This window comes from Opisthocomus hoazin, chromosome 4, assembly GCF_030867145.1.
Source record: "Opisthocomus hoazin isolate bOpiHoa1 chromosome 4, bOpiHoa1.hap1, whole genome shotgun sequence".
Classification (NCBI taxonomy): Eukaryota; Metazoa; Chordata; class Aves; order Opisthocomiformes; family Opisthocomidae; genus Opisthocomus; species Opisthocomus hoazin.
This window is the reverse complement of record NC_134417.1, coordinates 9,541,200-9,563,092: the sequence shown is the minus strand read 5'-3', so window position 1 is coordinate 9,563,092 and position 21,893 is coordinate 9,541,200. Positions and strand designations below refer to the sequence as shown.

The 21,893-nt window shown below is 42.3% G+C and overlaps 1 protein-coding gene across 10 annotated transcripts in view; it reads left to right on the top strand.

Moving 5' to 3' along the window:
- Positions 1–21,893, top strand: part of DOCK10 (dedicator of cytokinesis 10) — a 168,637-nt gene that overhangs the window by 69,038 nt on the left and 77,706 nt on the right. For all 10 annotated transcript variants that reach the window (XM_075417868.1, XM_075417870.1, XM_075417872.1 and 7 more), the window contains exons 3-7: positions 2,335–2,424; positions 12,452–12,534; positions 17,263–17,335; positions 17,655–17,786; positions 18,058–18,192. In XM_075417868.1, the coding sequence (XP_075273983.1) occupies positions 2,335–2,424; positions 12,452–12,534; positions 17,263–17,335; positions 17,655–17,786; positions 18,058–18,192 (513 nt within the window). The remainder of the gene's footprint in view (positions 1–2,334; positions 2,425–12,451; positions 12,535–17,262; positions 17,336–17,654; positions 17,787–18,057; positions 18,193–21,893) is intronic.

The following is a 21,893-nucleotide window of genomic DNA, read 5'->3' as shown; positions in this document are numbered from 1 at the left end:
GTCATCCACCAGCACTCCCAGGTCCCTCTTCGCAGAGCTGCTTCCCAGCAGGTCCACCCCAAGCCTGTACTGGTGCCTGCACAGGACCCTGCACCTGCCCTTGCTGAACTTCATCAGGTTCCTCTGCACCCAACCCTCAAGCCTGTCCAGGTCACGCTGAATGACAACACAGCCTTCAGGTGTATCCATCACCCCTCCCAGTTTTGTGTCATCAGCAAACTTGCTGAGGGTGCACTCTAACTCTTCATCCAGGTCGTTGATGAAGAAGTTAAACAAGACTGGGCCCAATACTGACCCCTGGGGGACACCACTAGTTACCGGCCTCCAACTAGACTCAGTGCCGCTGATGACAACCCTCTGAGTTCTGCCATTCAGCCAGTTCTCTATCCACCTCACTGACCACTCATCCAGCCCACACTTCCTGAGCTTCCCTAAGAGGATGTTATGGGAGACCGTGTCAGAAGCCGTGCTGAAGTCGAGGTAGACAACATCCATGGCTCTCCCCTCATTTACCCAGCCGGTCATGCCATCGTAGAAAGCTATCAGATTGGTCAGGCATGATTTCCCCGTGGTGAATCCATGCTGACTACTCCTGATAACCTTCTTTTCTTCCACTTGCTTGATGATGACCTCCAGAATGAGTTGCTCCATCACCTTTCCCGGGATGGAGGTGAGGCTGACCGGCCTGTAGTTCCCTGGGTCCTCTTTCTTGCCCTTTTTGACGACTGGAGTGACACTGGCCTTTCTCCAGTCCTCGGGCACCTCTCCTGTCCTCCGGGACCTCTCAAAGATGATGGAGAGTGGCTCAGCAATGATATCCGCCAGCTCCCTCAGCACTTGTGGGTGCATTCCATCAGGGCCCATAGATTTGTGGGCATCCAGATCACTTAAGCGATCCCTCACGCAGTCCTCCTTGACCAAGGGAAGGTCTTCCTTTCTGCAGGCTCCCTCTTTTGCCTCCAGGGCCTGGGATGTCTGAGGGTCTGCCTTAGCACTAAAGACTGAAGCAAAGAAGGCATTCAGTAACTCTGCCTTCCCTGCATTCTCCGTCACCAGGACACTCACCTTGTTCAGCAGCGACCCCACATTATCCCTAGTCTTCCGTTTGCTGCTGATGTACTTGAAGAAGCTTTTTTTGTTGTCCTTGACATTCATTGCCAGATTCAGTTCCAGGTGGGCTTTGGCCTTCCTTGTTGCATCCCTGCATACTTTGACAGCATTCCTGTACTGCTCCTCAAGTGGCCTGTCCCTCTTTCCACATTCCACAGAGCTTTCTCTTCCATCTGAGTTCCACAAGAAGCTCCTTGCTCATCCATGTGGGTCTCCTGCCTCCTTTGCTAGATTTCTTGTTCAGGGGGATGCACCGCTCCTGAGCATGGAGGAAGTGATGTTTAAACAGTGACCGGCTCTCTTGGACCCCCCTGCCTTCTAGAGCCCTGCCCCACGGGATTCCTCCAAGTAGCTCCTTGAAGAGGCCAAAGTTAGCTCTCTTGAAGTCCAGGGTTTTGATCCTCCTTATCGCCCTGCTTCCGCCATGCAGGATCCTGAAGTTCACCATTTCATGGTCACTGCTGCCGAGGCTGCCTCCAACCTTCACATCCTCAACCAGTCCCTCCTTGTTCTTTAGTACAAGTTCCAGCAGAGCGCCTTTCCTTGTTGGTTCCTCCACCATTTGCATCAGAAAGTTATCATCAATGCTCTGTAGGAACCTCCTGGACTGCATGTGGCTGGCTGTGTGGTCTTCCCAGCTGATGTTAGGGTGGTTGAAGTCAGTTGTGGTCTGCACCCACTGAGGGCCATGCCCCGCTGAGATGTTGTTGCCTGGTTCCACCAGCTTTCTGACCATCAAGCTGGTCTGTGGCAGCCCTTTTCAGCTTAATGGGAGGACTCTCTGCTCTTCTGTTCTCCCTCCAAAAGAGTCAAAGCTTTTAGTTCTGTTTCCACGTTCCTTGCTGAAAAAGTATGAGGTGCAGAGGAGAAGAGGAGGAAGCAAGTAGCACTGTTGGATTTGGCATGTATTTCTGGGAGAGGATGTAAGGAAGACTCGATGACTTTTTTTTATCAGAAACCTCAGAGACTTGAAGCAAGTTTGCTTGGAATAGCGTTGTTGCCAGGAATCTATTCGAATGCTGCTCTTGCTTGTAATTAATGCTTTAGCTGATACTATTGAATAGCATGTGTGGGCAGGAGCTGGGTTGTAGTTGTTGGTGTGCATATGTATTGGCTGCATGACAAATTGCAAAATACAAGCCATGATGATAAGGTTCTTAACCTCTTCATGAGACAAAACTGTTGTTCTGTCACGCTAACTTACTTTTTTTTATTCATTGTCAGACAGACACCATTTCACTGGAATTCAGGACGCTGTATCCTTCTGTACCTGAAGATGCAGAACAAAAAGCAGAAAATTTGTTTGTTAAAGAGGTAAATATCTAGTGTGTGTGTCCTTTAAATAAAACCAAAGGGGGGGGGGATTGCTATGATTATAACAAACATCTTTTTTCTTTTAATAATGTTTAGGTGATTTGAATAAGGTTGGAATTTTGGAGGCCAGAAGGAGGGGGAGGGTTAACAGCATATCTGCAGGTGCCTATTCTGAGATGTTTACATCTAGAAAAATTGCAAATGCACTGAATCAGCCTCTCATTCTACTGTTTTCCAGCTGCATTCTCTGTCACTATTAGTCCACTGATACTGATGTTGGTATTTTTACGAGTGCTAATCATTGGTGATCTGAATGTGCTTTGCACTTTGAAAATATTCATGTCTTTCCAAAAAAAAGATAACTATTTGACATGGTTTTAGACTGTTATTACAAGATATGTACCTTATTTGGAAGTGTATATTATAGCTATCTGAGGAGTGGTTGCACTGTGAAGGATGTGTAGGGATAACGTTTATTGTCAGTATTTAGAATCTGTTCTCCCTTGGTAGAAGAAAGTTGAGCAAAGTTTTTCCGTGGCAGTTAGAGTCCCACCAGGAGCGATTAATTGTTCTACCTTTAAAAAAATAATGTAGTTGTGTTGTTTCCATACCTGATCTCAGACTGTAGGGGGAAATTGCTCTTCCTGCTACCCCAGGGATATATCAGGTTGTCACTGGTTTTATCACTTCAGAGGACATTGGAGCTGCTGGCTGTACTGTTCAAAGGAATTTATTTTAGATGGCTCCCTGAACCTTCCCTATCTTTCACTAGAAATGTGAAGCATAGCTTATCATTTGTATTAACATAAGGGATTTAATTCCAAGCACTTAGAAGTAGCCCGTGATGTGTATATTCTCTGCCTTTTTTTCACAGAATGAGATTTTTCACACTTGGCTTCCTGATTTGAATGAGTATGGGCTATTTCATATGCACTATAACTGCAAGATAATTTGTGGAGGAAAACTCAATTGCAGACAAACACAGGGATTAATAAAAATAAAATCCAAGATCAGGCAGAAATGTAGCTGTTGAGTTGTATGAAACATGACAATTTACAGGCGGGCCCTTTTTCTCTCCAGCAGATCTAGAAAGAGCAATAACAACCTACTGCCAGCTGCAATTGCCTGAACCTTGCCATCTTTCTTAATCTGACAGTAGGGTTAAAAAATAACATAGCTAGTGGAATTATCTACCTTCCCAGAAGCCTTGCTGTCCTTTCAGCACTTTGGGGTCTGCTTTTTATTGTAAGGTTCTACAAGTTGCAAGGCCAGCACTGTGCTCATGGCTTTACAGAGAAAGTGGTGAGTCTAAAAATGGAACATAGTATACAGTGTCTGGGAATCATTACAGCTGAGTACTCCAAGGGGATGCTAATGACAACATGGTAAAATACATATTGAGCACATCTTTTAGCTTTCTCTGCAGTACCAGTGAGCCAAGGGGAGGGGGAGAGAGGAGCAAAGCAGTGGAAAAAAACCCAGCACTACAGAACTAAGCCTGTGCATGAAATAGTAGCAGGATAAGACCCTCTTTTAAAGTAGCAATGCTCGTGTTCCACTTTGCCACAAAGCCAAAAGCTATATATAAAAAAGTTAAGCTTCAGGAAGAGGATGGTTTCTAGTCCAAAACTAAGTAAAACTGAGCAAGGGGTGCTGTGAAGGTCTGTGACTGCCGCCCACTGCAGCAGTTGCACAAATCTGTACTGACCCAGCAGCACTCTGTTGTCTTCTAGGCTGGTGTTTAGCACTTTTGGATAGATGTGCAGGAGTGGAGTTTGTGACCTTCAGTTCTTTTTTGGAACTATGAAAAAGCCAACACTTTGCTCAGTGAAGGAGTCTTCTCTTCCTTCATATATACTATATGAACAGTGAAGGCATCCATCTTGTACATACTTGGCTACCTGTTGGTCAACTGGACTTGTTACAACCCAGGATCAAATGTCTTAATTCCTGATCAGACTGTTGGGGAAGCTGTACAAAGGCAATGAACAGCTTCATCTTGCTGAAGCCATTTTGGGGGTTCCCATAAGTGGTAATGGCTATCTCCGGCCGTTAATGTATGTTACCCTATCTCAGTAGTTTAGCAAGTTGCGACACAAAGACATGGAGCAAGTCAATTAACTACAAGAGAAGTGTCTGCTACTGAAGGTGAAACTAATTTTCTTCATATGGCACAGTGTGAGGACATGATACTGAAAACTATTTCAAGAGCTCAGATTCATGATCTCCGGTCTCATCCTTCCGGACATTTGGTGGTGTTCAGATGGTGTTGTCTATAAGGTACTGCTAGGCCAGTTAAAAGGGTTGTCAGAAGTCTGTGATAATGCCTTAAAACCTTGGGTGTTTGTTTCCTGCTGTTGACGGTAGAAGGGCTTTACTTTGCCCTCCAGCTCTTTCATTGCTAGAGTCCTTCAAGGATCAGTGGGGGTTTTTTTCCCCAGCTCTTACCAAAATCCATGCATACAACAGCTTGGGGATTTGATCAGATTCGCTTTGCTCAGGTGATCGTAAACAGTACTTACAGGCATGCCAGGGTGACTTGATTGCCTGTGCAATATCGACTCATGGATGCAAAAGAGCTGACAAGCCAGAGGAAGAAAGAGGAGGCTGATGTTGCTGAGGAAAGCTTTCAGTATGGATAGCATTCGATGCTGTCCACATGGTGGAAGGTTTGTGCCTCTAGTTGTCTAATTCGGTTCTCTTAACACTGCTTTTAGATTCCCGAGTAACCAAAAACTTTCACTGTTGGTGATGTTCAGTTGTTATGGTAACGGCTGAGGCAGAAGCATTTACCTTAAATAAGATGTCTAACCCTCTCCTGCTGAAATTGTAAAATGAAAATTTAAAAAAATAAAATGAAGATGACGTGAATAAATAAATAGTACTTTGATAACTACGTATTTTCTGTAGGATGCAAAGAGAATAAATATTTTACATTTTATGACTGATTAATACCTGAGTCCCTCTATTAATTTATACCCTAATTATTAAGTATATTCTAAATCATAATAAATCATTCCTATACCTGTAGTCATTTTAGGATATTTCCTTGTGGATTTTTCCACTTTAACTTTTCTTGGGCAGGAGGAGCTTGAGTAACTAAATTAGGTTCCAAGAAAAGAGAAGTTGCCAGAAAATTTTAAAACCAGAATAAAATTGTCCTCAGTGTTTATTTTTTCTAAGTATTCCTGTCTTCCTTGAATTCTGTACTGTACCGTGCCATTTTCTTCCTCCTCACAGAGTCTGCTGCGGGTAAGTGTGCCAGTCAGCGTTGTCCTTGTGGCCTGTAATTCTGGCAAACAGAAACATTCACTCCACAAGAAACTAAATAAAATTCTTCCTTTTAGACTGTGAAAACATTCCAAATATCACCTTTCCCAACTCTGTATTCCTGGATACTCGGATCAAATATCAATCCTTGGGATTTTTCCCACATTTCATTCAGAAACATAAGGGAATAGTGCATTTTGGAATTCAGAGTTCTATTTAGTCTGAGGAACTTGAGCTATCTAGTTGCAACATACTTAATCCCATATTGATCTGCATCAAGTCAGTATTTTGAGAAAGCGTGCATGCATGTACACACCCGTGCATATTATTTGTGTGTGTGTCTCTATATGAATAAAATTTAAGCTATGTATGGAAAAAAAAAATCCAGAAAGTAAATGAATGTTAGCTATCAACTGTCCTTTCTTAAATGAGTTGAAGCCAGATGATCCCTCCAAAAATGACAGGTGCTACTTGGGTGTGTTTTTGGGAGCGCGTTTGCAGAGGGACTGGCTCTGAGGATGAGCAGGGTGTGCCAGGAGCAGTGCCGGGGCAGGAGGAGGACGGAGCAGCTTGCTGCAGAAGCTGCCCTAGGTTATGCAGTGTAACTGTGGAAAATAAGCCCAGAGGGGGCCTTTGAGAAGCTGCCTCATTTTCCCTTCCAGGTAGACCAAGTACCTCCCGACCCATCCTTCTTGCTTCAGGAGTCTGATCCAGCAGGGGTGGCTGCTACAGGAGGGGCTTCTTTGGTGCCTTGCTGGACCTTGGATCAGCTCGCAAGTACCATCGCTGGTGATCTCATCCATGTTCTAGCAAGGGTGCTAGAGTTCACCTTGCGTTCTTAAAATCCTAATGCTACCATCGTTCTGCTGTGCGCTGCTTGTCATGGAGGTAGACTGTATGCTGTTGTGCAGACAGGCTGATCTGGGGCTTGTTGGTATTGTCAGAGGGCCAGCTTGCATAGGTTCAAGTCAGACCTGTCTCCTTCAGAAGTCTGCTGTCACTCTTGAGCTGTATTTGAGCACGCTTGTAGCTTTAAAAGTTGTTGCAGAGCCAATTGCTTCTTTCCAATCACGGACATCTAGGCAGTTGTCATCTTGGCAACCTGTTGGAAAAAGGCTGGGAACGGAGGCTGGTTACTAATGGCATGTGTGACCAAAGCCTGGGAACAGAGGCTGGTTACTAATGGCATGTGTGACCTGATTGTGTCCTGCATGCAACATCTGGAATCTGCCATACCAGCCCATCAAGTAAGGGAGTCTGAGGGTAACCCAGAATGGAGTATACTAATGGCACTCTGCACGTGCAGGATTACTTAAACCTGTTTAGTGACTCTACATTTGATGTCAAATCATAGTATTTTAACTTATGAAATGACTCTTGAAGATGAGGACAATGAAGAAACGAGCTTGCTGGGGAGAGCTGTTGAGACTGAGCTTTCCTGCACCCTAGTGTTGGCTCCTTTTTTAATTGTAGTCTTCACGCTTCATCCTTAGAGCAGTAGGGACGATGCTGACTGAAAAGCATTACATCAAAATGAAATAACAGTGTAAGAATATTGAAATTTCATTCGATGGATGATGTAGTTCATTTTGTCTGCTATAGTATAGTATTCAGGCAGACACCTCTGAACTTCCCTGAGTAGAGATACAAAAGTTGGAGTTGTCACTTGTAGTAAGTTTTTAGAGCGCTTACCATTCCTCTGGGGGATTTTTTATTGGAGATTTTTGCATCCTGTGTCTACAGGATCTGTAAGTAACATAGAAACATAGAAAGTTTTAGGTTGGAAGGGACCCCTAGAGGTCATCTAGTCCAACCCCCCCACAGCGAGCAGGGACACCGCTAACTAGATCAGGTTGCTCAGAGCCCTGTCCAACCTGATCTTGAATGTTTCCAGGGATGGGGCCTCCACTACCTCTCTGGGCAACCCGTTCCAGTGTTTCACAACCCTCATTGTAAAGAATTTCTTCCTTATATCCAGCCTAAACCTACCCTCTTTTAGTTTAAAACCATTACCCCTTGTCCTGTGACTGCTGTCTCTACTAAAAAGATTGTCCCCATCTTTCCTATAGGCTCCGTTTAAGTACTGAAAGGCTGCAATCAGGTCTCCCCGCAGCCTTCTCTTCTCCAGGCTGAACAAGCCCAACTCTCTCAGCCTGTCCTCATAGGAGAGGTGCTCCAGCCCTCGGATCATTTTTGTGGCCTCCTTTGGACCCGCTCCAACAGTTCCATGTCCTTCTTGTGCTGAGGGCTCCAGAGCTGAACGCAGTGCTCCAGGTGAGGTCTCACCAGAGCAGAGCAGAGGGGCAGAATCACCTCTCTCGACCTGCTGGCCACGCTTCTCTTGATGCAGCCCAGGACACGGTTGGCCCTCTGGGCTGCCAGCGCACATTGCCGGCTCATGTCCAGCCTTTCGTCTATCAGTACCCCCAAGTCCCTCTCAGCAGGGCTGCTCTTGATTAAGTAATTCTTAAACATAAGTTTTATTAATCATAATGTTAAACAAGCCAGAGCCTTCTGTATAACTACTCAAAGTAGTTGTGTGTCCATACAGTTGGTTTCTGAGGCTTTTTTATTTACAGGCTACTTTGCATATTTCAAAGTCAGATTAAAATGGGAACTCCTGTTGATAAATGTCACAAAGAAAGTTTTGTTTTTGCTTATCACAGTTCAGATTTCCCCGACTTCAAAATCCAAGTGCTTTCAGTACTCTGAAGAACTGTAGTGTCAGGACAATGACATACATTATTAAAGGACAGTGGGTTTATTGATAGTATAAGAGGTAAATACTTTTTGAATATGTGTAATACTTTAAAATAATAGTGTGTTTTCCTGTTTTGGTTTGTTACACTGCTGTGCCGCTGGACTTTACTATATGCGTGAACTGTGTTAATTTGGAAGCAGCTTCGAGAGCCCTGTAATGAAGGTCCAGGCTGCTAGCAGCTAGTCATGACGCTGCCATGCTTGTCACGGGTGTGAGGGAGCAGGGGTAGCCCTGGTTTGGAGGGCTGAATTTTAAGCTAAAGTGTTTACACTGCTTCCATCTTCCCAAATCCCCACACGCTGCCTTTGGTCATAGCAGCAGAGGTCGCGGGAGGGGGAGGTGGTTGGGAAGGCTTTGAGCAGTGCCATGCGTGTCCCCGGCCACGGGGCAGAGCACAGAGCCGTCTTTGCAGCTTCCCCTTTAGCACTGTGGCCACATCCAGTACTGGAAGGTCTTTGCTTTCTGTTTCCACGCTCTTACATGGGCTTGTCCTTCCCTGTTCAACATCTCCTTCTTTCCACGTCAGAAACAGTCGCTCTTCAAGGGTGAGTGAGGGTGCAGGATTGCTCTGCGCGTGCGGTTTCTCTGCAAGAGGCCCCGTTGTTCCACGAATGACTTTTATCATATGCGCGTCTGTTTCCGAAGACCACATACCTAGCACTATCTTAGAGAGAATATAAGCTGGAGAATTGCTTTCAGATGTTTCAAGGTGTTTGCTTCATTTGTGTTTCTCTCACTTCCCGTTCTCTTTTGATTTTTATTTTTCCTCCAAAGGTTAATTTGCATTGCAGGATAAATTTTTTTTAAGTGCCTCTTTCACTGTGTTAGCCATCATACTGTCATTACCAGAACCAGAGCTAAGAAGTTGCAGGTGGAAATAGCTTGCAGGATTGTCTGTCTCTCTAAGGAAAAATTAGGCAGCTGGGCAACAAGAAAGAAGAAAAGAAATGACCTGAACTTCATAGGGCCCTTGGGAATGGGCTGTGCAGCCTGCCTGGTCAACACTGCAATAGGAAAGTTAATAGAAAAGTGTGCCAACCCTCCCACGTCTAAAAGCTTCCATTTCTCCGTCTATATTTTTCCTCCCCCACAGTCCACTGGAGCTCAACAGCCCCTGCACTGGGGCCTGCACTCTTTGCCAGGAACAGCAGGATCCAGCTCTGGCCTCTTGATGAGATCTCTGCCTCTAGAAAGGTTTTCTTGCTCCTCAAATCAGGTTCACAGGTATTTTTCGTCATTGCTAAAATTCTATTTCCAATAATGATTTCCAATTTTAAAAAAATCATTAAAAGTCAGTCCAGTCAGCAGACATATTTGATTTTTAGTTGGGATATTCTGTAGAGAAAATGCTGTAACTTCTTTTTTTTAAAAAAAAACCCTACATCTAGTTTACAACAGATAGCCGCAACAAGCTAGCTCAAGAACAGAGTTAGTGGTTGCACTGAATTGGCTTGCCTTTTGTAAATTTACTGAATGATACTTGAATGTGCTCCTTGTCCCCTTGGATTTTTATTTTAATTAGCTTTTTCTTGGAGGAGCACAATAAACCTTTATAGTTATGAGCTAAAATACTGTGGCCTGCTCTATATGTATTCAGAACTGTGTTTCTGAACACATCAGCCTACAATGTTTGCAATAAAAGCCTGCGTTGAGAATTCTCAGTGGGCTTTAATTGCATCTGTTAAGTAGAATACTTAGTAATGAAAGTACCACGGGGAAAGAGTGGTCCTTTCTGCAGAAGGTTCAGTTAGTTTATGCTTGCCAAGTAGAAAGCAAGTGAAGGGTGAATTGGAGGGCCTGTGCTCATCCTCACAGCCTTCAGCCAATGAGCTGTGCACTGGGACATGCAGAACAGAGCATATCGTGCTCTTGTAAGAGTGTTCCTATAGCCCAAGTGACTATCAAATAGTTTTAACTAAAACTTACATCACACAAAGACATGAGTGACCAAGTCGTTTTATGAAGATTCAGAAAACGGAAAGGTTGGTGTTCTGGTTGTGGGTTTGGTTTTTTATTTCCCTGTTCATAGGCAAAGTGCAAACAACATTGGAGCGGTGTAGAAACGTGTTGTCAGGGTTAGGCTTTGGACCTGACCCTGCAAGGTGCGGAGTTAGTCACTTCTAATGCTGTAGCATTACATTCATTCTCAGAGAATGTGTGATGATTTTATCTTGTCTAATGGACACACTTCATTCTGCATCCTGTAAGATAATGAGGGTTTATGTCAGACCAGAAAGTAGGTGCTAGATCCACATGGAGTGTGTTTACTGCAGACTGCCTTTGGTTGTGCTGAACTGCTCAGTTCGGTGTCAGGCTGGGAGAGAGCTGCCTGTAAGTGTGCATCCACGTCGTTGCCCCCTTTTCCGTACTCTAAAACAAAGAATGCTGCCACAGAAGACTGTAACCACACCCAAGATGACTTCCTAAATTAATTTGTGGCTACTTAGTCTGCATTTTTGCACAAGGTTTAATAGGGAGATTTGTTAAGTCATTGCTGAGTAATTTAGAAAGCACCACCTTTAAGTTTTCAGCCCATCTCAGTTTTTGCTCCAGCAGCCTGATAATCCTCTCGCTGTCCCTTTGAGGCAGAGACCGCTCTACCAGCCATGACTCCCCTGGGAGCTTCAGAAGAAGAGGGCGAATACTCCAGGTCGGAGGAGTACTAACTTACCCTATCCCTTTGTTGCCTTTGCTTCCACTTGCTCTGCATAGCTTTTGGTATTTAAATGTCTTTGATCTATCCTTTATTCTATTCTCTTCGTCTCCTGGAGTCTCATCCTTCCCGTGTCTTTCTGTGAGACGGGCTTTGCTGTTCCCACCTCATATTCCTTTCAGTGCTGCTACTTCTTTCTCTGCTGTAGATCTCCACCATTCTCCTTCCTGACATGCCTCTTTTTCCCTGTGGTCTTGGGCAGCAGCCCCTACTGTTAGGTTTTAGGTTTGATCACTCTCCTTCTTCCTGTCCATCTCACATGGGCTGGTGCAAATGTTCATATGGAGTGTGGGGAGAAAAATAATACAATACTGGGGTAAATTCTTGAGCATACTGTGCAAATATGTTTGTATTTTACACTCGGTAGCAAGAATCACTGGAAATTCTGACATTGTGGCATTTTTCTTGTTTTAGATGCATACTGTATCAATAGCTATGCATACTTCATGCGTCTTGTTGCCTTTAAAAATGTCATGTTGTGTTTAATTGCATCAGTAAAAGTTCTGTATGGAGTAAATCACAGTCATTCTGGTCTATTTGACAGCATAGCAAAACCCTTCGGTATAGTCTTCTTCAGGTCTGGTTCCCTTATTTAAGGGAGATTGATATATTAAGAACAATTTTAAAAGGTGAATGCAAAACTAGCAAAAAGTTATTTAGAAAATAAAAACTACAAGGAGATGAGGAGATGATTGAGCAAATTCAGTGTGGAAGGAAAAATGAGACTGTAGCGAGAAACGATAGTCCTATTAATGCGTTCCTGAATTTTGTTAAGAGGTTAAAGATCAATCCTTAAGGGCAGAACAAGAAGTAGAGGGCTTCTGCTGGAACAAGAGGGAGTAAAAGGACCAGGGCAAATGTATTTACAATAGAAGTCTTAAGTAATGAAACAGGATGCAAACAAAAAATGTATTATGAATGTCCATGAAGAAAGTTAGGCCTAAACTAGGTAGCATCTTTTGAGGCAGTAGTGATATAATTAAAATGATGCTTCCTACAGAGTAGATGAGAATCAGTAAAGCATGTAAAATTTCTATTAGCTCCCTCCTCCACCTTGTGTGCACTTGATTCAGTGCATTTGATTTAAAAGGGAAATTGCACTTCAAATTGTGGAAACATATGACTCTTGACTTTCCTATGAGAGCTGTGCACCCAGCTGTGAAAGAGAGGAATACATTCTCTAGCACAAAGGACTCCCTTAGATCTTTCTTAGTTCTCTAGACTTCTTAAGTCTGAATATTTGTAGTAATTATATTGGTTTTGTTTGCTTTTTTTCTCTTTAGGCTTGTAAATACTACAGTTCCCAGTGGCATGTTGTGAACTACAAGTATGAACAATATTCAGAAGACTTTCGACACTTACCACAGTAAGATCTAGCTTAAGTTCTTCTTTTTTCATTTTTTCATATTAGGTTTGTGTCATTTTGCTGAGCTTCATCCATATTTGCACTTTCTTTTGTCTTATATGCGCTGCTTGTTTTACCATATTTACAGTGCCTTGCCTTTTTAAAAAGGGGAAGAAAAGCTCCTTTAGCAAAAGTTCAAGACTCTGCAGAATTCACTAGTGTCAACAAACGCTCCAAGTGCTGATTCAAATCCTTAGACGCATATTTGCGTATTCAAAGCACAGTTGATACAGGAAAGCTAGCTTTCCGTTTTCCTTAATAATGCATAAATGTCACTCACCTTTAACTGGGATTAATTCTCCTTTTAGTTACCCTGTGTAACAGAAGAGTAGGATTTCGCTTGGTGCTCTATAGCTGCACTGTACAGAAGAACTGGGTGCGATGTGCACAGGACGCGCCGGCACCGCACTGGTGATACAAGGCTAGAGAAATGTGCAGGTGTCTGGGTAAGCGGGCATCCCTTCTGTGCTGGGAGGCAGGCTGCTAAAATCAGCGTAAAGGTACTGGGAGGAGGGGGAACAAGTTCCTTGACTTTAGCGGAAAGAAATGAAGAATGTGGTGACCATTCCTTCATGCACGAGTTTCTACCCATGCTCCTGTTTCTGGCAGGTTTGTATTCTATGTCCTGAGGACTGTTTTAGGGAGTAGTTAATGAAATCACTGAATGGCCAAATGAGCTGTGTTATCACCTCCCCTCCTGGAATACGAGGCATTGAAACCATGGTACTGGATGAAAAAGGTTGTTACATGCATATAGGACAGGAATGGGTGCTCCAGGCTGGGGCTGAGTGGAAAGGAGTGCTAACTAAACGTACTGTTGCAGGAATCGATAAACTGATTCTGGTGGTCTCTTCAGATGCTGTGTTCAGAGGGTTTTGTGCTGCACAGCTTCCCTCAGATCTGCATTCCCTCTTGCATGTTGGTATTTTTATGAACAGTGAATATGGTAGTACAAAAAGCTATTAAGAGCAGGTTTGCTAATCAGAGATTATAAACATACCTTTTCTTAAGTACCTCATGTACTGATTCTTTTAGAAAATTAATGCATTTAGTGCTCGAGAACAATGTTTGCAGCACAGCAGTTTTCCATTTAACCTTAAGCATCTTCACTCTTATGAAATATACATTTGACAGATGTGGTTGCATTACTCTGCACAAAAGTACATTTTAGCTGATTATATACATCCTCTTCTGTGAAGGTTATTTTAATGTGGTGCTTAATATGATTTGCTGTCATGAGTTCGTGCTCCAGAGATGTTATGGTGCCTCACATCTTATTTTTTCCCCTGCCTTGCATAGAGGATTATAAAAAAAACAAGAGATCTTGTTTTGTCTACTATCAGAACACAGCACTCGAGAATGGTTTGGATGCAGCACTGACTGATGTTTCAGAGCAAAGTTATAGCAGGAGTGTCTGTATTTTGTTTGCTGAAAGTTTCCATGGCTTTTGAGCTTTACATACCATAAACAGAGCTGCTTTGGAGTCCACCTCATTTCATACCGTTTCCAGCCTCTTCAACATCAGTGGAACTTGGTTTGCACATGCATGTTACGAAGTTCAGTGTGTTAAACTACATCCCTCATTAAAAATAAAGTGGCTTGATGTATGTCCTTGTCATGGTCTTGTATCTCACTGTTGATAGCTCTGCATGCCCAGTTCCCACAGTTTTTGGTTTCATTTGTGCAAAACTGCTGTTGCCCTAGCAGAAACTTGAGCATATTGTTGTATCAATTCCTCTGGAGGACATCATTGTGTCAGGGAAGATTGGATCAGTGTTAAGCATTTAGCTTTACATCATGAGAAAGGAACATCATTTACAATAGCAGATGTGCCTGTGGCTAAAATACTTCCGTTCACTGAGGGTATGCTGAACCTTCCTGTGGGCTTTCCCATTTAGAAACACAAACTGGGACTCAGCAGCCTTCAGCAGCGCTGAAGGGCTCCATACTGGTTTGTACATGAGCCCGTGTGCTGTTTCACAGTCGTACATGTCAGGTAACGGCTGCGTGATGTAGCAGATTTTTATCGGATATCAAAGTCACTCTTTCTGAATACCAGCCCTTTCTGAATGGGGAGCAGCTGCAATGTGATGCCAACTGCCTGGGCCAGGCAGGGAGGGATGATTCGAGACGTGTCCACGGTGCAGTTGCACTGAAGTAGTGCGGTGGCGCCGGGGAAGAGCTGAACGACATGTGCGCGACAACATGACCAAAATGTTTAGCAATTGCTTTAGTTTTTCTCTGAGTGTGTTCCTCCTTTGAGGTTTTTCTCAGGTCTTTCTACCCCTTAAATTCCTCTCTGTGAGCTCTCACTACCTCTTTTTACACCATATTTTATGCTTTGTGCTGGTGTGTTCTTGCTTCTTGAGCAAGTGGAAGGGTGGAGGAAAAGCAGGGGTTGCTTAGAGTGTGCTGCGGTGACAATGTGTCTGGGAACAGAAATAGTCATTAGCAAATTTTTTGCTGTTGTTTATAGAGAACCTGGAACATTTGGTAGATATTTCAGGTCTGCTTGCTTGGAATTCTGCATCTTCATATGGGTCTAAACAGGCAGTAGGCAGAGAAAAAGAGGTTATACCAAACAGGATCACATCCTTACCACGCTTTATCTGCCTGCCCTGAAATGGTGAGGACCATGCCCAAAACGATTCCCATCCAAGGAAGGGGAACACTTCTTCTGTGGAGAATGACACAGAGGGCTGAGTGGATGAGTGTTTTGCGGGTGGTCAGTAGTGGTCTGTCCTTTTCTATCTCTTTTCTAGCTCCACTGAGAGGACAGAAGGATTTCCTTCTTTCAAAGAAACTTCCCATGCCCCCAGGCTCGTGGAAGGGCTGTGGTTTAGTAGGACAGGCTCGCTCTCTCCCCGCAGAGCTGCTGCATGGCACGATCAGGGGTCTGAGGGGTCAGCACCCCACGAACCCAGCAGGTTTCTGACTCGTGCCCCTCCCCAGCAGCATTGAGGGCATTAGGGCTGGGGTTTTGTTTTGGAGTTTTTTTCAGTAGCTAACTTGTGCTGGTACTGGTACAGATCCTCAAGCAAATGTGTGCAGTGGTGTCACCTGCCCGTGTGTGGCCAGGGAGCATCGGTCAGTCTGCTCACACACCATCCCAGGAGCATGGCTGGACGCTTTTAGCTCTGAATGACGGAGGAGCCAATAGGGTTTTTGTCTGAAAATGTGAAGGCTTGAACGGTGTCTTTTGTAAAAGGTTTTTGGGTCCTTTTGGGTGGGAGGGGGTGTTTGTGTGAGAATTTTTAACAGCTGCCCTTCATTGCATTGGAAAACCTGCAGTGGATTTCCATCACAAATATTCTGAATATTAACGCTTTTACAGATGTGAAAGATGTCAATAGATTGTAAATGTTCCTTTTATTCAAAATATTGATCAGTTGTTTACATTAAACAAACACCAAACCTGGAACAAGCTAAAATGGAGACTAAAGCACTGCTGTGTTCTGGGTGCGCTTGGATATCCTGGCTCTGCTGAAGTGCTGGCTCCAGTTGCGCTGGGGCAGTCGCGTCATGAGAACACTATGAAATGGGGGAAGTGGAGAGAAGACAAGCATTGCTCATCACTTGGATCTTCCTACTCTGCAACTTGTGTGTGAAAGAGCAGAGAATGAAAAGGGGGGCAAAGTTACCAATTTTTTTTTTTTTAATTTTTTTTTTTTAAATTGGTGACATTTAACGTTGTGTGCTAGTGTGGGCTAAAGTTCGCGGAGATGAGAGGGGAAACTAGTCTGGGCGCGTGTGGTTTCTCAGCTTCTGTCTGGATTTGCTGCTTTGCATGGTGCAGAGTAGTGTTGCTCTGTTCCCATTCTCAGGCCGAGGAGATGAGAGTAAGTTCTGGAAAAGTCAATCTTCCTGATAAATGATGGCTTTTAGCAGGACAACCTTTGTAGGTTTTCATATGATAACTGAAGATTTCCATAGGGAGATCTGTAATCTTCAGGAACTTGAAAACAATGTTGATATTTCTCAGGCCACAGAAAATTCTGGTTTTTCCTCATTTGAAAATATCTTTGAATTTTTATCATGTTTTTTTGGCTGTTACTTAAGGTTTAATTCTGCAACGTGTGAAGTACTCTGGGCCTAAGCACAGTTACTTATGCGCTTAAAATTAAGCAAGTGCCTAAGTGCTTTGCATTTTCATATTCAGTTTGGTTTCAGGTCCACAATATGAAGATCTTAAATGACACACATCAAAAAGACATCTGTGTATTTTTAAAAATTACTTTATGGCTGTGCTCGTCATATTGAATAGTAAAAAAATCTTGAAATATTGAAGAAATACGGAAGCTTTAAGGTGAATGTTCTAATGTTGTTCTTCGTTAGAAAATGCTGATAAAGAGTTCACTCTCATTCTACAGCCATAGATGGGATATCTCTTTGGAAATTGTTTGGGTTTTGTTGCCTGTTGTGGTGGAAGAGCAGTGAAGAGAACAAAAAGTGGTATTTTATCATTTGTATAGAACTGTTGCAACTTCGTAGCCTTGGACGAAGAGATACATGGGGCTTAAGAAAAAAAGCTGTGTTTTGAAACTGTAGTGATTTTTAAAGGTGGTGATAGGATCACAGTGATAGGTGTGCTGGAGGTGCCGTGGGGACTCAGGATGCTTGCCTCTCTGAAATAGCAGGTATACAATTATTAAAAAAAAATAATTAAAGAAATTTTTCCTTCTCTCTCAGAAATGAATGTAAACCAGAGAAACTGCCATCACATTCCTTTGAAATCGATCATGAAGATGTGGATAAGGATGAAGTATGTATTCTGGTTTTGTTTTTGTTTTTTTTCCCCCTGGGGAATAGATATTTATTGCTTTAATATCAAATAAAGAATGATAATGGAGACTTGTTATCTCCTATAAAATATTTCATATTTTAAATAACTCTGAAGTTAGTGGAACAGCTTTGTCTCTTGTGGCATTATGTGCACAGCAGGCATATTAGTAACATCTTATTTTAAAAGGAATGAAAGGATGATTACTTGTTGTCAAGCAGATACTCAGACATTACAGTTTTCTTTCCTCTTAGACTTCAGAAAGCTAGTCCATGCAATATTAATCATGTCTTTCATACAGGATACAACATCCCACTCATCTTCAAAAGGTGGTGGTGGTGGAGGAGGAGGATTAGCAGCAGGAGTTTACAAGTCTGGATGGCTTTATAAAGGGAATTTCAACAGCACTGTAAACAATAGCATTACTGTTCGGGTAAGGGGACAGCATTATTATTCCTTTATTCCATTTGGCTTTATCTCCTGCACAGAGGCACGCTTGTTTGCCATTGTCATTTAGTTGTTTATGTCTCAGGTTTTGATTACGTTGCTTTAAATGACAATAAAGTAATATTACAGTTGTCCGCAAAATAGTGCGATTGAAGTGCAGTTAGGAGTTGGCTGTTATTTAAATCCTGTGAATAAAGTATCAATGAAAATAGTTTACACTACAACAATTGTCATTCGTTTTTTTCCTCCCGCTTCAGTCATTCAAAAAGCGCTACTTCCAGTTGACACAGTTGTCGGATAACTCATATATTATGAATTTTTATAAAGATGAAAAAATATCAAAGGAGCCAAAGGGGTGTATTTTCTTGGATTCTTGTACAGGAGTCATACAGGTAAGTTCCAGTTTATGTCATTGTATTGTTTGGGTGTCAGATAAATTTAAAAAGTAGAACACCACATACATTAACAGAATAGTGGTGTCATTAGCAGTTTTGTGGAATGAAAACACAACTAGTTCTGCTCTTTACATTGGTGCGAGTGCTCAGACTGACAGATTACAAAAACCACAAGTGAATGATGGTAGCAGATTATGTATGTTCTCTTTGTCCATGGCGCACAGGAGAAAAAATGTCATAAACTGTTTCTTTTCACTGAAATTATTTTCTTAGCTGCCAGGTTTTACCTCATGCTTGCTAAGAGCATGCTTCCTTGTTGTCGGTTAGAGACTCGGGTTACAAAGCCTTGACTGTTGGGCAAGTGGTAAATTAATCCTGTGTCCTGAGCCTCCTTGAAGATCATCACTTTTGGAGGTGATAGAGAGTCTTACTGGCAGCAGGTAGGGCAGAGCCTAATTGTTTATTATGACTTGGAAAAATAAATAGCCAGAAATGTCTGACACTGCCTTTTTTCTTTTGTTCCCACCTGAGACTGAGTTCTTAGCTTTTTTTTCCCCCTTGCTCTGCCTTTCCTCTAATTCTATTAACGTATTACTCCCTTTTTTTCTTTCTTCTTTTTTTTTCATTCTGAGCAAGATGTTCTCTTGAATACTATGTTACTGTGGTAGCCCCATGCGTTGCTAAATAAGGAAATTCCTTTTTTTTTACCTGTACTTTATTCTTTACCACTTAACTAGTAAAGATTGGTAGCAGTGCTAGTGCAGACTGATTTCAGGGTTGCTTTGGAAGAAATCTTTCAGGTAGTGCAAGGAAAGACCCCTGGTAAACAGAAGCTGTTGTTGGTTGGGAAGTCTCTCCTTCACCCCTAAACAGGCCCTTCGGAGTGAGAAGAATAATCAGTGAGTAATTCACTCTGGGAACAAATATTTGCTGATAGGCCCCTGCAGAACCTCATTTCTGCACCCAGGAAAGTACCCAGCTCGTAGGGAAGGCCTGTTTCCCCTATTCCCCCTTGTTCAAAAGGGTTTTTCAAACAGGTGTAGAACAGGGTAGAGGTAAATTTGGAGAAGGACAATGATGTTTCCCTGCGTCAGTCCATGGGCTTGAAAGACCCTAACAGGTAGCTTGGAAGTGTGGCAGAAGCCGTAGAGGAGATTCTTATACAGAAGTTGTGTTTAGAAATTACTGCTTCCTCCTGCTTGCTGGCAGTGCGTGCTATCTTTTAAGATGGGTCTGAGCCAGAGCTCTAGTTAAGCCCTGAATGTCCCTATAGTGTGGCTTTAGGCACAGGTTTAATGCTGTCCCAGGGGGTGCCTGTTCTGCTGTGTTGTTTCTGATGACACTCCATGATAGCAGAAGTGTCTTGACTGCAAGATTTCTGGCCTTTTTGACTAATCTCTGACAAAAAAACTCAACAAACCTTTGAAATCCTCCTCCTGAACTTTGACAGCTGCCTACTACATCTACAGCATTACTGCAAATTGTCCCAGACTGTTTGAATTGTATGCTGTCCTCTTGCCTACCCCCAGACACTAGTTTTCGTGGTTGTTCTTTGATGCACCTTTAGAATGGGATCTACAAATTTATGAGCTATCTTCACTAGCAAGAAGTGAGAGTCTTAGCCAAGGGGGTAAGAGCGCAAGTATCATCAGCTGTCAAAGTCTCTGTCACTTAGAAAATGTGATGAACTTAGTATCATAGAGCTGAAAAACAAAACCTGGCTTAGAGTTGCCATAAACATGGAGACCATAGAATGTGGAGAGTTGGGTAAAAATGAAGATTTTGAGGAGAACTGTGCAGTGAACGTTCTGATTTAATAAATTTTAATACCACTATAAATCATTTAACTCTCTGTGAACGACTTTGAGGTCCTGTTTGATAGAGTTGGAATATCTAAATTATAGTAAACATCCAGGAGAAATCATCTCCAGATAAAATACAAAATAATTCCAAAACAATTCTGTTATTTTGGAATAATGACCCTGCAGGCATTAGACTTAGCCTGATGTTTCATTTATAGCTCATCCATGGTTTCTTTTTGAATCTTCTATTATTTCCTTCTGGAAAAAATTTTAAACTTGAAATTAAGTGTTGAAGATTACAAGTCAACCTTAAGGTCCACATACCATATGGAAGGACTTACAGAGAAGCAAATGGAGAAATTATACTGGGTTTTGGTGGTTTTGTGGGTTTTTTTCCCCGTTAACTGGTCAGGAATAAAATAGTTGGCTCTAGATTTGAAACGAGGACTTTGCTGTAGATCTTGTCTGCTTGCCAGAAGTCTGAAGTGCAGATGGAAAAGTGGATATTAAAATTTTCTTGCCCTAATGTTCTTAAGATTCAGAATGTGAGATGCATTGTTCTACTGGATAATGTTGAATAGTGTTACAGTACCTGATTTAAAGATCTTGACCATGTCTGTAAGAGCAAGTACATAACATAGAGAAGAAGAGCATTCATTTTAATGCTGTCTGTACCTTCTGAAGATAAATTGAAACGTAGCATTTTTCTTTATAGATTGTGCGTAAATTGCTGTACGTAATCCACTTACACAAATAATCTATATTTAAAAGTTTTGAATGGCCACTACCTAAGATTCTTAGCATAGTTTTGTTCAACTTCTAGCTCTTGGTCAAGCCCTCATGCTATATCAGTAAAAACAAGTTTCAGTGAAATTTTAGTCCGTGTTTTACATGAATTTGAACATATGCAGTGATTGGAAGATTAGAGTAATTTCACCATCAAGGAAAATATTGGACACCGGAGAACGAATTGTTACAAAATCCAGTCCTATTCTTTCCCTATGTTGGGTGAACTAAAATTTATACCCCTGAAAGAATATTCTTCTCAATAAAGTACATGAGAAGAAAATTATTTCATACCAAGAGAATTTTCAGTAGCAGAAATGAAAAATAACACACACGCACTCACATACATACAATCCCAAGTTGGTTTGAAAAACCAAGATTTGACTGACTGTTGACCCGAGTGGCTCCAGGAGAAGTTGTTCAGTCTTAACTAATTCCTGAGCTAGGTCATGATGTGTAACATAAGGATTGGAGCAAGTGATTAACAACAGATTGGGTAGGAATCATCTAAATCATCTCTGCTGCTGGAAAAAAAAAGGTCATGGAACTCTATCCTCAGTGTCTTGGGTTCTTGGTCTCCTCTTCTGCTAATCAGGACCAGATTTTGCCTCTGGTCCTCTTGCACAAATAAAAATATCACTATCAACTCACCATCTGGCTTAGAAGCTATTCTTGGTAACTTGTTGATATAGGACTGTACTGAGAAATAGTTACAGTATGTATAACTATAGAATACTATTGTCATGTTGTTTGAGACTGTTAATGAAAATAAGTAAAATTGAGTGGACAGTTATGGAATGGATTAATTGTTTTTCATTTGTCAGCATCACTCCAAGGTTAGATGTATCAACAAACTGATGGCAGTTTTCTGGAATATTGAAAACACAATGGTGGCACCGGTGTCCATAGTTAGTTGTTGTGAAAGTTTGAAGTAGTAGGGGGTAGGACGCATCAGTTTTCTTTCCAGTTTAAGCAAGGAGGAGAGACAATTTATGCAACTGCTTCCATAAGACTAGGAGGTAAAAGCCTCACTAATTTGATAAATTTGAGGAATAAAGCAAATTATATTGGATCACGTTGCTTTGTTTAATTTTATTGAGCTGTTTCAGT